At 39.1% G+C, this 16,030-nt stretch overlaps 1 protein-coding gene across 1 annotated transcript in view; it reads left to right on the top strand.

Annotated features, from left to right (window-relative positions):
• MPP7 (MAGUK p55 scaffold protein 7) overlaps positions 1-8,329 on the top strand; it is a gene marked incomplete at its 3' end in the record, with an annotated part of 263,678 nt that extends 255,349 nt beyond the window's left edge. The window contains exons 15-18 of the mRNA XM_079701252.1: positions 4,190-4,283; positions 5,289-5,397; positions 6,485-6,628; positions 8,150-8,329. Coding sequence (XP_079557378.1) covers positions 4,190-4,283; positions 5,289-5,397; positions 6,485-6,628; positions 8,150-8,329 — 527 coding nt within the window. The remainder of the gene's footprint in view (positions 1-4,189; positions 4,284-5,288; positions 5,398-6,484; positions 6,629-8,149) is intronic.
• Between the last annotated feature and the right edge of the window lie 7,701 nt (positions 8,330-16,030).

Raw genomic sequence — 16,030 nt, 5'->3', positions numbered from 1 at the left:
TAGAGTAATCTTGGTTGTAGGTTTTTCTCTTTCATCACTTTCAATATATCCTGCCAGTCCCTTCTGGCTTGCAGAGTTTCTGCTGAAAGATCAGCTGTTAACCTTATGGGGATTCCCTTATGTGTTACTTGTTGTTTTTCCCTTGCTGCTTTTAATATTTGTTCTTTGTATTTACTTTTTGATAGTTTGATTAATATGTGTCTTGGCATGTTTCTCCTTGGATTTATCCTGTATGGTATTCTCTGTGCTTCCTGGACTTGATTAACTATTTCCTTTCCCATATTAGGGAAGTTTTCAACTATAATCTCTTGAAATATTTTCTCAGTCCCTTTCTTTTTCTCTTCTTCTTCTGGAACCCCTATAATTCAAATGTTGGTGCGTTTAATGTTGTCCCAGAGGTCTCTGAGACTGTCCTCAAATCTTTGCTTTCTTTTTTCTTTATTCTGCTCTGCAGTAGTTGTTTCCACTATTTTATCTTCCAGGTCACTTATCTGTTCTTCTGCCTCAGTTATTCTGCTATTGATCCCTTCTAGAGAATTTTTAATTTCATTTATTGTGTTGTTCATCTCTGTTTGTTTGCTCTTTAGTTCTTCTAGTTCCTTGTTAAACATTTCTTGTATTTTCTCCATTCTATTTCCAATATATTGGATCATCTTTACTCTCATTATTCTGAATTCTTTTTCACGTAGACTGCCTATTTCTTCTCCATTTGTTAGGTCTTGTAGGTTTTTGCCTTGCTCCTTCATCTGCTGTGTGTTTCTCTGTCTTCTCATTTTGCTTAACTTACTGTGTTTGGGGTCTCCTTTTCTCAGGCTGCAGGTTCGTATTTCAGTTGTTTTTGGTGTCTGTCCCCAGTGGCTAAGGTTGTTTCAGTGGGTTGTGTAGGCTTCCTGGTGGAGCGGGGACTAGTACCTGTGTCCTGGTGTATGAGGCTGGATCTTGTCTTTCCGGTGGGCAGGTCCACGTCTGGTGGTGTGTTTTGGGGTGTCTGTGGCCTTATGATTTTAGGCAGCCTCTCTGCTAATGGGTGGGGTTGTGTTCCTGTCTTGCTAGTTGTTTGGCATAGGGTGTCCAGCACTGTAGCTTGCTGGTCGTTGAGTGAAGCTGGGTGCTGGTGTTGAGATGGAGATCTCTGGGAGATTTTCACTGTTTGATATTACGTGGAGCTGGGAGGTCTCTTGTGGACCAGTGTCCTGAAGTTGGCTATCCCACCTCAGTGGCACAGCCCTGATGCCTGGCTGCAGCACCAAGAGCCTGTCCTCCACATGGCTTAGAATTAAAGGGAGGGAGGGGGGGGAGGGAGGGAGGAAGGAAGGAAGAAGATAAAGTAAAATAAAATAAAGTTATTAAAATAAAAAATAATTATTAAAAAAAATTTTTTTTACATTAAAAAAGAAACTGGACAGACAGAACCCTAGGACAAATGGTAAAAGCAAAGCTAAACAGACAAAATCACACACAGAAGCATACACATACATACTCACAAAAAGAGAAAAAGAGAAAAATATATATATATCGTTGCTCCCGAAGTCCACCTCCTCAATTTGGGATGATTCGTTGTCTATTCAGGTATTCCACAGACGCAGGGTACATCAAGTTGACTGTGGAGATTTAATCCGCTGCTCCTGAGGCTGCTGGGAGAGATTTCCCTCTCTTCTTTGTTCGCACAGCTCCCGGGGGTTCAGCTTTGGATTTGGCCCCGCCTCTGCGTGTAGGTCGCCGGAGGACGTCTGTTCTTCGCTCAGACAGGACGGGGTTAAAGGAGCAGCTGATTCGGGGGCTCTGGCTCCCTCAGGCCGCGGGGGAGGGAGGGGCACGGAGGCGGGGCGAGCGTGCGTCAGCGGAGGCCGGCGTGACATTGCGCCAGCACGAGGCGCGCCCGTGCGTTCTCTCGGGGAAGTTGTCCCTGGATCCCGGGACCCCGGCAGTGGCGGGCTGCACAGGCTCCCGGGAGGGGAGGTGTGGAGAGTGACCTGCGCTCGCACACAGGCTTCTTGGTGGCGGCAGCAGCAGCCCCAGCGTCCCACGCCCGTCTCTGGGGTCTGCGCTTTCAGCCACGCCTCGCGCCCGTCTCTGGAGCTTCTTTAAGCAGCGGTCTGAATCCCCTCTCCTCACGCACCGGGAAACAAAGAGGGAAGGAAAAGTCTCTTGCCTCTTCGGCAGCTCCAGACTTTTCCCCGGACTCCCTCCCGGCCAGCCGTGGCGCACTAACCCCCTGCAGGCTGTCTTCACGCCGCCAACCCCAGTCCTCTCCCTGCACTCCCAGCCCCGCCCGCCCGGGCGGGGGAGCAGAGAAGCCTCTCGGGCTGGTGAGTGGCGGTCGGCACCGGTCCTCTGTGCGGGAATCTCTCCGCTTTGCCCTCCGCACCCCTGTGGCTGCGCTCTCCTCCGCGGCCCCGAAGCTTCCCCCTCCGCCACCCACAGTCTCCGCCCGCGAAGGGGCTCCTAGTGTGTGGAAACCTTTTCTCCTTCACGGCTCCCTCCCACTGGTGCAGGCCCCGGCCCTGTTCTTTTGTCTCTGTTTTTTCTTTTTTCTTTTGCCCTACCCAGGTACGTGGGGAGTTCCTTGCCTTCTGGGAGGTCTGAGGTCTTCTGCCAGTGTTCAGTACGTGTTCTGTAGGGGTTGTTCCACATGTAGATGTATTTCTGATGTATCTGTGGGGAGGACGGTGATCTCCGCGTCTTTACTCTTCCGCCATCTTGAAGCTCCTCCTTTTCTCGGTTCTTTTCTGTTGAATAATACAACACTGCATCCCGATATTACGAATGCAACGTTCTATTGACCCCAGGTCCTGTTATAATATTCTGGAGAACAGTGATGTTTTATTTTAGCTAGTAACCAACTAGTTTATGTTTAGACTGTAAGTTTTAACTCATTTTCTGTAAGTTATGGTTTAAATCTCACTTCAATTCTCTAAACTTCTGCTGTGTAGGTTTGGGTCTGCCCTGTCATGTGTAGTTCAGGGATTAGTTTGCAACTTGTGTGCACAGTGCAGATGTCAGCTCCGTTCTCTAAGCCTTCTGTCCGTTGGTTTGGGTGTGTTCGGTACTTCCACTACTCACGGATTAGGCTGAGACTTGGGTATTCTAATCTTAATTCACTTCTTAAAACTTTGCTATGCTGGTTTGAGTCTGGGCTGCATGTGTACAGCTTAGGGGTTATTCTTAGGCTAGTGTTGGTTTGTGCACAGAATTAGAGTATTTCTTTCTCTAGCTCTCTCCCTTCCTGGATTCCTTGCACACTCTTCAGCTCACAGGGGTGTTTTTCTTCCTGGTCCTTTTCACCAGGTAGTCAGGGCTTCTATTGGAATTTAGACACACATTCCTCCATGCTGCTCTGTGAATGAGCCCACCCCTAGGGCAAAGCTAAAAGGAAATAAAAGTTAAACCCTTCCCCAGGGCGGTTGACTCTCTTCCACAGTCTACCTGCTTTTTTTATTGTCAAAGTGCTCAAAACAAAAATAGGTGTTTTGGGTCCAGAAGTTTTAGTTGTAATCAGCAGGAAGGATGGACTGTAGTCAGTTTTTCACGTGCCATATTAGTGCTGCAGTTCCTTAGGGTTTTGTTTTTGTTTTTAAAGTTATTTTTTGTTCCATTATAATTCAGTAGCAAATAATTAGGCAAAATTGCTGAAAGTTTAGAAGTTCACTTGTATTTCAAGAAGATGTTTATGATTTTGCAAAGGAGGAATGAATAGCACATAGAAGTCTTTGACTTTGATTGGGAAAACAAAGCATTGATGGCATACACCATGTGCCCTGTGCAGAAAATAGTAAAATAATTTTAGAGTTTACCTTTCAACCTAGTGGGCAGTAGACTTGCTTACAATGAATAAGGAATCAATAAATGACAATAATAAGCATATTATTTGCAAAAGAAAGGAGTTTTTCCTCAAGGGTTGAAATACCATTTTTGTTTAATTAACATATTAAAGCCCCTTCAGAATAATTAATAGCATAAACATAATGCAACTTAATTTTGAATCCATCTTCAAATCAATATAACTTTAATATCAGTGGAAAAACTGAATTAATGGGATTCCTATATTTTATTACCTAATTTGCTTTTTAAGTTTTAAAATCTTGTTTAAGAAAAGTCCTTTAATCAAATATATGATAATTTCTTTTTTAGTATTTTCCTTAGTGTGGCTGATGCAGACTTTTCTGAACTCTTTTTAATTAAATCACAGACACCACGAGACCAAGAAGAAGCCAGGAGAGTGATGGTGTTGAATATGTCTTCATTTCCAAGCATTTGTTTGAGACCGATGTACAAAATAACAAGTGTGTGGACTTCTTTTAGAATCTTTGTGGAACTATTGTTTTTAAACATGTGCCATATGTCTAGTTGTAGACAACTGAGGATTTCCTTCCGTTTGAAATGAATTTTCATTTTTATAATAATATTTGAAACTGATAAAAAGATAATTCAGTTAGTGGTTCTTACCCATCTTTGCCTGTAATTTTTTAATAACCTAGAGCTGTTGTGTATCTGGTAAATTGAATGTGTCGGGATTATTTTGCTAGTGTACTATTGTGAGATCGTCCTACCCCAGTAATTGAATCTTAACGTAGAATTTAGATAGAACTTTATTTTAGTAACTAATAACTGTGTAATAGATCCCTAGTTCAGTCTTTTCCACGTACCTCCCTCTCTCTCATTGGCTCTTCAAAAAAGCAAAATAATGTTAATCATCTTGCTTGTACCATATCCTCTAGCAAGCGCTAAGTCTCCCAGCCCCCAGTTTTCCATTTGCTGAAGCATGGATATTTTAGGGTATCAGGGAGCAATGTGTGTTCTAATGCGGGATTGTGGGATTTTATTGAAACATTGAAATGCTTTTTTCGTGTTTGGCAGAGTGACTGAGTTTTTATAGCACATTCTCAGCTGTCCTGCTTGCATTAGCCATCAGCCAGTCCTCCTTGAGTTCTAAAGCTGAGCTTGGTTTTTCTTTCGTGTGCAGTGAAATTTCAGTAGTTTTTATTGTTTGGCTTATTCACTGTTTTACTGCATTGCATTAGTTCTGAAAAAGAGGTGATGGAAAACATTAGAGTCCTGCTGGACTAAAGTACTTTTTTTCTGCTTAAGTGTAATACAAGCAAGTGTTACTGATTTGAAAAAATAAAATAGAAGATTTTTTAAAATTGACATTCTGGAGTACTTGGACCTAGTTATTTTATTAAAAACAGTTTAAAAAATTACATGTTCAGCAAAAACATCTTTTATATATGAATTATGTCTGCCATATATATGTATATATAATTCACAAATGATTCTAATTTCTACAGGTTTATTGAATATGGTGAATATAAAAACAACTATTACGGCACAAGTATAGACTCAGTTCGGTCTGTTCTAGCTAAAAACAAAGTTTGTTTGTTGGACGTTCAGCCTCATGTAAGTGAACAGTGACCTATTCAACACCCTTCAAGCCCATGTTATCTACCACATTTGAGCATTTCAGTATGGGGTAAATCTGAAATCTACTCACTTTAGGCATATAGGTGGCTTTCCTAAGGTGACAAAAGCATTTAAATGTAAGTTGAGAAGTTTCTGCTGGAAAAAAAGCCCATGTTGTTACTAGGAAACAGGGGTCGGGGAAGCCTCGACATTTGTGTTTGTAACTCTTAATATTTAGAGTCAGTGTTTGCCAAGTATAATGTCTCTTAGATATTTCTTCTGTGTATTTTGTATTTAAAAATATGTTGCATTATATGTATAATGTATTTCATGTATGCATTGTTATAAGTGTTCATAATTTTTGACAATGGACATTTTGGTTCTCAGTCCTCTTTCATTGATTTTGGTTCTGTAAATATTCTAGAAGTGTAAAGTGCCCGGCAAGAGCCGCGGGCATCTCACAGGAACTTTACCAGGTACAAGTCGCCAGGTAGAGCTTGCCTGGCACCCTGGGAACTCATGTCACGTGGACTGAGTGCCAGTGGGTGAAGCAGTTCACTTCCCTGTCTCACCACAGACCCCCAGCAGAGCCAGAGCCCACGGCATTCTCCTCGTTACCCAGAGGCAGTGCTGACGAGCTTCGTGAAAAGCAGAGGGCTTGCCCTTTGTAGGGGACTCTGAAGGGCAGAATGAAAGAGGAGGGAGACCTCAACCTGAGATCAGGAAGAGGCTTAAACAGGATGGTTGGAAGACTTTCGTGTAAAGAAAGTTAACTCATAGCATCTTTTGGGTATTAGATCTAAAAACTAGTTTTCTGGTATTTTTAGCTGCTTCTCTTCAATGTTAATTATGGCATATTTCAAAGCATTTTTAAAGACAAGTTACATTCTCCATCTTTTGAGAGGTGTCTATTACATTTAATTATCAACAACTGATTGAACAACAATATATTGAAAGACCTGCTAACCTTAATTAGGAAATAATTTTAAGGAATTTTCTCCTTAGAAAGAGAATTCAGTTTTGTTTTAAAACTTACTCATGACATTATGAAGAAATGTAAGAAAACTTATTTTCTTCATTGCAGACAGTGAAGCACTTAAGGACACTAGAATTTAAGCCCTATGTGATATTTATAAAGCCTCCATCAATAGAGCGTTTGAGGGAGACAAGAAAAAATGCAAAGATTATTTCAAGCAGAGATGACCAAGGTGCTGCAAAGCCCTTTACGGTGAGTATGAGGATACTTTACTGAAAATACACAAGCAGGACTTAAAATCATGTGCAGTGGTGACTCCATTAGGGAGACTGCAGTAGATGAAGGTGTGATCCAAACACCCATGCGAGACAGAACTGTATTTAGGTGCACGTATTTAGTGATTGCACTGTAACTGCTTTCTGCGTTTCCGTGAATGATCTTCATATTACACTGACTCAGAGCTATTTTGTATGCCATTATGTGTACTTATAAAATTTTTGAAGGCACATGTAAAAAGTTAGACCACTAAGTTTTCAACTAGCCTTATTTTTAAAGGGAAAAATACCAAAGTCAGTTACTATTACTCATTAATAGTCTAGATGAAAATTTAATAATTTACCTTGTCTGTTTGTATCAACATCATATTTAGCATAGTGAAAGAAAAAGCATCATTTCGGGTGTAGGACAAGTAGACTTGTATTATTCAATCTGTATTTGTATTTCCTTTGACTGTTATTAGAAATGGCAGCTGTGGTTTGTTAATGACTAGAATGACTCTGGCAGGGCCTTTCATTGTTTTTTGTTTTTAACTGTAAGACGATGTATTCTACTTTAGGATCAAAAATAAAAAGCAGAGAAATTTAATGGCAGAAGGCTTTTTCCCCTCCCTCTCTTAATTAACTCATCTTTAACTTTAGTCTGTATTAATTTGTAAACTATTAATTGTGGGTACCAAGTACAGATAATGTTTTTGATTCCCAGTATTTGAAAATATCTTTTTTCTAAAGTACTGACAATACATAACCATAATGAACAGGTACTGTTATATGAGGTTAATTACTCAGGACTCTGAATTAACACTAAAATTAAAATTTCTGTTGTTGTGAAAATCTTCTATGACATTGAAATGTAGACTCTGAAAAGACTCCAGGATGTCATAGTATAAAGAGTTATTGTACTGTTTATTAAAGTATTATACTATGTGAAGATTTCTCAATGAAGATAATAAATGATAACATAAGATTTAACTCACATTTATGTATATAGTCTTGTTTTGTAATCAACTAAAATTCTTACTGGTTTCAAAAATGTGAGTATGAACGGCCCCTGACCCACTTCCCACTTTTACTGAGACGTAGAAGGACATAGTGTCCTTTCATAAATGTATCCAACTCTGAAAAACTAGTTTGTTATACATTCCTTGCTGTGAATAAATGTGAACAAGGCAGGCAAAGCCTCAGGGTAAAGAATTCTACTTTAATACTGAAATATCCCTGTAGTAATAAGTGAGTGACTAATTATCCTGAAATTTAGGTAAGGCAGGAGTTTTGACTCTTGTCAAGGCAGTTTAGTTACAAGCAAATAGAGAAGGAGGGTATTAGAAATTATGGCTTCTGAAGAATTTATAGTTAAAGAGGATAATTTTCTTTCGTGGCTGAGGTGAAATAGTGAACACAGAACAACATTAGATAAACCAGTTGTGCAATATTTGTATTGACATGATGTGATAAAATTGCCTGGTTAACCAATTTTTTTAAATACTTCTTTTTGTAGGAAGAAGACTTTCAAGAAATGATTAAATCTGCCCAGATAATGGAAAGTCAATATGGCCATCTTTTTGACAAAACTATAGTAAATGATGATCTCACCATGGCCTTCAGTGAGCTTAAAACAACTTTTGACAAACTGGAGACAGACACCCACTGGGTTCCAGTGAGCTGGTTGCATTCATAACTAAGGGAAATTTCCATAATTATCTTTTCTGTAGAGTGCATGATTAAATCAGTTACCATTTTGGTGGTAGGGTTTTTTAATCTATATCACTGTTAAGATGTGCAATCTTGGTGAAAATTGAATGTTGGTTTTGTTTGTATCTTTTTACAGCCTTATTTCAAGCACAGTGTTTGAGTTTAAGGTCCAAAGTCAAAATCTGCACAGTACCGTATTCTGAGCAAAGCTTTGAGCCTTCTGGTTGTCTTGACTGTGTAACTCTATCTCCAAAATGGGGTTGAACTTTTTAGAGAGACATAGCTGGAGAATGTACACGGGAGTTCAGTGCTTCAGCTGGTCTCCGACGTCGTCACTGCCTTGGAGTTTGCATGTCAGCTGCTGAATGCGTTTAGTTCGCGGTCTTCAGGAGTTCCAGACGTCATCATAGAGGCGCCTGGGCTGGCAGTAAGGCTGAGTCCTCTTACTATTCTGCAAGTGCACCCTTTTTCTTACGTAGACACAATATATTCACAGTTGCAGTTTGAGAAGGCCTTATGAGTGCATATATCAGTGACTCAACAAATGTTTAATAAGGGAAGATGGGCTTTTAAAAATGATTATTTATGAAACTAAAAACCTTTCTTTGTGGCTTAAGAACGGTGATATTCTGGGGCAAGTAAGATTACAAAGGACATTTTTATTTGTAAATCCTCAGACAACATTTCTGGACTCACCAGAAACTCTGGAGCCAGTTATCTGGCTTTGGATTTTCCCAATAAATTATAAGAATGATTCCTATTCTAAAAGTAGGTTTTACATGTTACTGCTACAGTTAAAGAAAATGTGATCATGTTTCAAATGTGTGCAATTGATCACAATATATTTAAATTGCACTATAAGATATATTTTAGAAAACTTTTCATGTAATGTTGACTTATTTCTTTGTCATCAAAATATTTCTTAACACTGGCCAGATACCATCCTAATCTTGCCATTTTTAAAGAAGTTTAAGAAAGACTCTTTTGTTGTAAATATTTAGATGGGATCTCTCATTTTTCTTTGATGCTACTCATCTTCAGCGAGTAAATTATATAGCTCAAAATACCAGAAATGTCCATAGTTGTATAAGAGAACATGTCCTCCCATTGTTGCATGCCGTAAGACCCTGTCAATCAGAAATCATTGCATCTGTGACTTTCAAACAGAAAAAACAATATTTTTTGTTGATTTGTAAAGAGAGTTTAGATGTCCTGTTTAAAGAAAGAGTGTAGTGAAATTTTATATATTTATGAAATATTTGAAAGGCATATTTTTTTAATTATCAAATGAGGCTATTCATTAAATAAATTGTATGTAAAGACATCATAATTTAAGATAGTAGTTTTATAAGTCAGAGTCAACATTCCATGTAAATATTTGACCTTTATTCATATGCAGATCCACAAGTGTGTTCTGTGTGCACATTTGATAGCATCACTCACTGAGTTTCCTTCAGACGTGTCAAATTTCATACCTTGATACACACTCACAGCTAAGTAGTTAGATAACCAGACATTGTTACTTGACAGCATAATCCAAACAGCAAGTTCTAAGTTAATTAACTAAATAGTAAGCAATTTAGTTTAAAAAGGGGTTGGTGGGTTGCCAGATCTAATACTGAAGCCATACTTTATAGTTGTGTGGCTGGTCTAAGAAAGTACAAATCTTCCTTAGGTGGTTTGGGTAGAATATTCTCTTTGAACATTGACTGAAATTTCCGAAAAATCAGGACTTCCTAGGAAATGAATTATAATTTAGGCAGTCCAAATTCTTTGTTCAGAAATAGCACATGGTTTGTTTTTGGTTTTGTTTTTTTTTTCATTTACAGACAATTGCCTCAATTCTTTCCTGCGGAGGTAGAGATAGTGTAACGTGGTAGAAACGGAGTCCTTTTTGGTGGTGGTGGTGGAGGTGTTATAGAAATATATTTGTCCAGCCTTTCTCCCTTTTTACACGAGAGCTGGGCAGTATTTTTTTAAATAATGAAAAGAGGCACTTCAGCAATTTGAAAAATCTTTTATCGGGTAATATACATACGTGGTCTTGCAAGTGACGTTTACATGGCCACCTTGATGCTTAGAAAGAGATTCAGTTAAAATTTAATGCGGCAGGGCCAACTCCATGGCCTCTGATTAATGTCGCAAAGGGCCCTTGATTCTGTACTTTATGCATCCTCAGCTCCCTCTCTAGCAAGGACAGACTAGTTCTTTAGGCAGCTTGCTTCTGAGACAGTGTCAGCCACTATTTGAGAGAACAGGAATATTGGTTTTTTTAAGTCCATATATTTAAAATCCAAGATCAAGAAGATAATTCTATATTCCCATTACTAACATGCTGGAATCTTTTTTTTTTTAACCATTATTTTACTTACCAATATAGACATTATCGATATCTTTAAGGCTGACCTTCCTGGTATTGTGTAATGATTTAATGTATCTAAATTGTAATAATTTAAAATTGACAAACATGTAAAACGAAATTATGTTGTTAAAAGTTTCGTGAAGATACAGATTTTTATTATTTATTTTCTTTTTGACTAGTAAGAGTTTATAAAAGTAATGGAAAACCTTTGAGCTTAATAAAGTATCTTCAAATTATGTGTGTACTCTGTTGAAGATGGCTCTTGCACTTGGTATCTACTTCACTGTTTCCAATGGTGGAAAAAATTGTTTTTTAAATGACACCAAGTGATATATTTGAACTGGCTCTGTCTAAAATTAAATTTCATATTTGTTTCAAACATTAATCGGTTTCATCCAGGTTGTTGGAGAGGTAGACTTCACTAGCCTTGCTCTTACCCACACGGTCCAGCCATTTCAAACTGTGGAGCAAAGAATGGGATGGTTGGTCCCAGCCCGTCCACGATGGGGACACCCCGCCCCGCCTCTCTCCATCAGGCATTGAGCGTCACCCACAGCCTCTGCCCCTGTTCCAGGTAGGCAAAGTCGACTTTTCCAGCTCTGCATGTGAGGACATACTGCCACCTGCTTATACAGACAGGCTAAGTGGCACTGGCCTTGCTTAAGCCGCTGAACAAGTTAGCCCAGCTCTGCTTCCACTGAGAGGCTGTAGGATGTAGCAGTTAGGGGCGTGGGATCTGGAGCTGGAGTGTTGAGTTCAGATGCTGCCTATTACGAGTTTTATAACCTCATTTAATCTCACTGTCGTTTTCTCACCAGAAAATAATGGAGATAATAAGAGTGCTTACCTCATAGGATTGTTGTGGGCATGAAATGAAAGAATTGATTCGTGTAACGTGCTTGGAAGAAAGCCTGGGCTAGATGTGCTCGCTAATGGTAAGTTCGCTTCACAGCGATCACTCTCACACCCCACAGTTTAAGAGTAGCTGCATAAATATTCTTAATTACTCCACACAGACAGTTCTCCTGTTAGTAAATTCACAGGAAGCTTCCTAAATAATTTCTATGACCAGCTTTATTGTTTTATAAAAATACCATTACTTCCAAATGATACATCCACAATTCACTGGGTGATTCTCAACAGGAAAGTGAAGCAATTTCTATTTGCAACCACTAGTATAGAATATAACTGATATCAGCTGAAAGAAATGTCCCTTAATTGTATCGCAGCCCTTCCTTCTGCTACCACACTTCCTTTCCAAATGCGTGCTCACTTACACTTCAGCTTCTAGGGGGCAGGGAATATTTTTACTTTTATAACAGCTGTCTTATTCACATACACCTACGTGGGCCTGCTCACCGCCAGACCAAACTGTCCTTACTAACGTCAGACATCTGTATGATTTGTCTGCGATTTCATTTAATCCTTACAGCTGCCTTGTATGGGAGTGGTAGCTTCATATTTTACAGTTGAGAAAACCAAGGTGCTGGCTTCCGTACCTGGCCCAAGGTAACAGGGGACGAGTAAGGAATCGGGGTTTGAACAGTGGTCAGGCTTCCTCCAATCCCACACTGTTTCACTGTGTTGTGCTTCCTGGTGGTTCTAGAACTTGAGCCAGTTCTGGAAACAGGAGAGATTTGGTCATTAGGGGAGTGATTGTTCATCCTTTTGATGCACAGCAGTTTACAAAGAGTTTTCTCAGAACACTGTTGCTTTAGTCAGATATAACTTGATTTATCTATGCCTGTATAGTGGGCTGATCTTCAAACAGTGGCTATTATCAAAAACATACAAAAAACTTAGCATAATATGCAACGTTTCTGTTTTGTCTGAGTACCAGTCCTTAGTGATGAATCATGATTGGTCTAATCAATCACGACAATCCCCTCTTCACAAGGATGGATCTGAGTTGGTCATGCCACCCAATTCGAGGTAATGTCTGTCATAGGAGCTATGAGTAAGAGTTGTTTCCCTGATTTAAACAACTGCATGAGGTGAAAACCTTTTATGCTCCTACCCCCATGCTTCCTGTTTGAGATGCTTCAGTTATATTGAGGTGCTTGCAAAGATGACAGCCATAACCCTAACCCTAAACCACTGGACGACTAAGGCCAATCTATAGATGAATGAGTAGAAAAAGGAAAAGATCCTAAATCCATAACATCACTGAGCTGCTGAAAAAAATCCTGGGACCTCCTTCCTCTAATTACTGAAAAAGCAATGTTCTTTTACGCTCTGTTGGTGAGAATGTAAATTGGGGCAGCCGCTATGGAAAACAGTGTGGCAGTTCCTTAAAAAAACTAAAAATAGAGCTGCCATATGACCCAGCAATTCCACTTCTGGGTACATATCTGAAGAAAATGAAATCACTATTTTGAAAAGAGATCTGCACTCCCACGTTCCACGTTCACTGCAACATTATTCACAACAGCTGAGACAAGGAAACAGCAAGTGTCCCTCAACAGATGAATGAAGAATGGGAGGATGCACACACACACACATACACGAAGATTATCCAACAGTTAAAAATAAGGAAATTCTGCCTTTTGTGACAACATGGATGTGTCTTGAGGGCATTATTCTAACTAAAGTAAGTCAGAGAAAGACAAATAACTATATGTTATCACTTATATATGGCATCTACAGAAGCTGAACTCAGAAATAGAAAATAGAATGGTAGTTACCAGGGTTTGGAGGGAAAAGGGGGAGGTTGGTCAAAAGATACAAGCTTCCAGTTATGAGATGAATAAGTTCTGGGGATGTGATGTACAGCATGGTGACTTTAGTTAACCACAGTGTGTAACATGCTTGAAAGTAGTTAAAAGAGTTATGAACAGACACACGCACAGGGTAATTATGTGAGGTGATGGAAGTGTTAAATAACCTTATTGTGGTAATCATTTCATCATATATACATGCATCAAATTACACTGTACACCTTAAACTTAGACAATGTTGGGCTTCCCTGGTGGCGCAGTGGTTGGGAGTCCGCCTGCCAATGCAGGGGACACGGGTTCGTGCCCCGGTCTGGGAAGATCCCACATGCCACGGAGCGGCTAAGCCCATGAGCCATGGCCGCTGAGCCTGCGTGTCTGGAGCCTGTGCTCCACCACAGGAGAGGCCACAACAGTGAGAGGCCCGCGTACCGCAAAAAAAAAAACTTACACAATGTTAATTATATCAATAAGACTAGAAAAGATGTTCTATTAAAAAGTGTTAATATTAAGCTGTTGTTTACTTGCTGCTGGAAGCGTTTCTAATGGAAAGCAGTATCCATGACCTAGGCCACTCCCAGTATCTACGTTCACTTTCCAAAGATGTCACGTGCCCTGCAATGATGCATTGAGCTTTAAAACATTCTGGAACTTGTAGTGAAAACTAAAGCAAGAGATCCCATTTAAATTTTATTTTTCTTGGGTTCCACGTTTTTTTCCTCCACAATATGGATAAAATTTAAGTTTGGGGAAAGTTGTTCATATGTTTTTGGGTTTCCAAATTTATCATGGTTGTGAGTCTACCATTTTGGACAAAGTAATACCTCTTTAAATGTTTAATCTGACCTGGGCATTAGTAATACCTAAAGGCTCCATTCATTGGGCCCCTGCTCTGTGCCTGGCACTTTGCTAGTTAGTAGTAGGTGAGCTGTTTGTTATCACTGGCTCCACTTAAACAGAGAAAAGACATGAATAGCAATATGTTTAAATAACAATGGCTACAAAATGTAATTATTGTACATGTCAATGAAGAGCTATATAACATAAAGTAATAACTTAGGGAAATACATTGCTCTTAGGAATCTAGAAGATACGAAAACAACTGAGGATGAAAGAAAGAAGGAAGAAATATAAACGTGCTTAAATATTAAATTTTTAAAAAGTATTTGAAGGCAATCATCTGTGGAATTGAAAGTAAATACAAAGAGGAATCAGAAAGAGACTCCATTAAATGAGATGACAGAAACAAGGCCAAATGGGTCTCTTATTACAGATTTAAATGCCATGAACTCATGTATTGAGACCATTTTTCAACTACATCAAAAATGGACATCAACCATATTCTTCAAGGAGAGAAAGATTTAATAAAGTAAGAGGATTGATGAAAATAAGCCAGGCAGATGCAAACAAAAAGAAAGCAAAAAAAATAAGAAAACAGAAGGCACAATACTAATATCAAAATTGAGTTCAATGTTTATCAGTTGGGTCAAAAAGTAATTCTTTAGTAATCAGTGGTATAAGCCACAAAAGGAGGAGCATCGAAGACAAAGGGTAAAACCTTGAGAAATGCAGTCAATAAAACCATGTTATTTGATAATCTTTAAAATACTTCTCTTAGACCTTGAAGAAAATTGTTATAGAAGGTCCATATATCACAGTTCCTCAGCCAATCTCATAGCCATGGAAAGAATGCTTATTCCTGCAAACTGAGATTATACCTTCTATTCAAGAGCCACACTGAGCACTTATAAAACCCAGTCCTCAAGTAAGCTACAAGAAAAACCTCATTAAATTCCAAAATATTTAAATACTTCAAATTACATCTAGTGACCACAGTCCAACAGAACTAAGGATGAATAACAAGTAAACACCAATAAAAGACCTCTTAGAAAAACTCAAAATTTTAAAAAGTATTCTGATCATGGACTAACTAAAAATAAAATTGTAGATTATTCAGAAAATAACAATGTAACTTTCAGAATCTATGGACTAGGACTAAAAGACTGAGCTCAGGAAAACTTGTTGCCTTAAAAGCTTTTCCAAAGGAAAAAAAAATAAAAATAAACACTGGCTCAAGCAACTCCGGAAAGAATAACATGAGTGGTATTTTGGCTAGGTTGTAATATACACTGACTTTTCCAGGAATGCGCTACCATGTAAATCAAAGGAAGATAGTATTTCATTTTTTCAGAAGTTTACCAAGAGTTTTTCACTATTTTGGAACATCATGTCACTAATGGCAATACCACTCATGCTGTCAGTCTCCAACATTGCATGTCAGGACACACCCATGCCACGATGTGTGAACCTTCCCCATGCACGTGATCACTGCTGTCTTTGGGGAACTGCTGCTTGAGCATTTACATCTCACAATGTGAGCTATTTTACTTTCCATTGCTCTCCTTTTCCTTCTCCCTTATATTACACTGGGGTTCCATTTTATTATTTTTTGTTATTTTATTTTATTTTGCTGTACTGTGCGGCATGCGGGATCTTAGTTCCCCAACCAGGGATTGAACCCGTGCCCCCTGCAGTGGAAGCGTGGATTATCAACCACTGGACTGCCAGGGAAGTCCCTGGGGTTTCTTTTTAACTGTGCAGACTACACTAT

Source organism: Hyperoodon ampullatus (genome assembly GCF_949752795.1).
Source record: "Hyperoodon ampullatus genome assembly, chromosome: 3".
Lineage (NCBI taxonomy): Eukaryota > Metazoa > Chordata > Mammalia > Artiodactyla > Ziphiidae > Hyperoodon > Hyperoodon ampullatus.
This window is presented reverse-complemented; position numbering and strand designations above follow the sequence as displayed.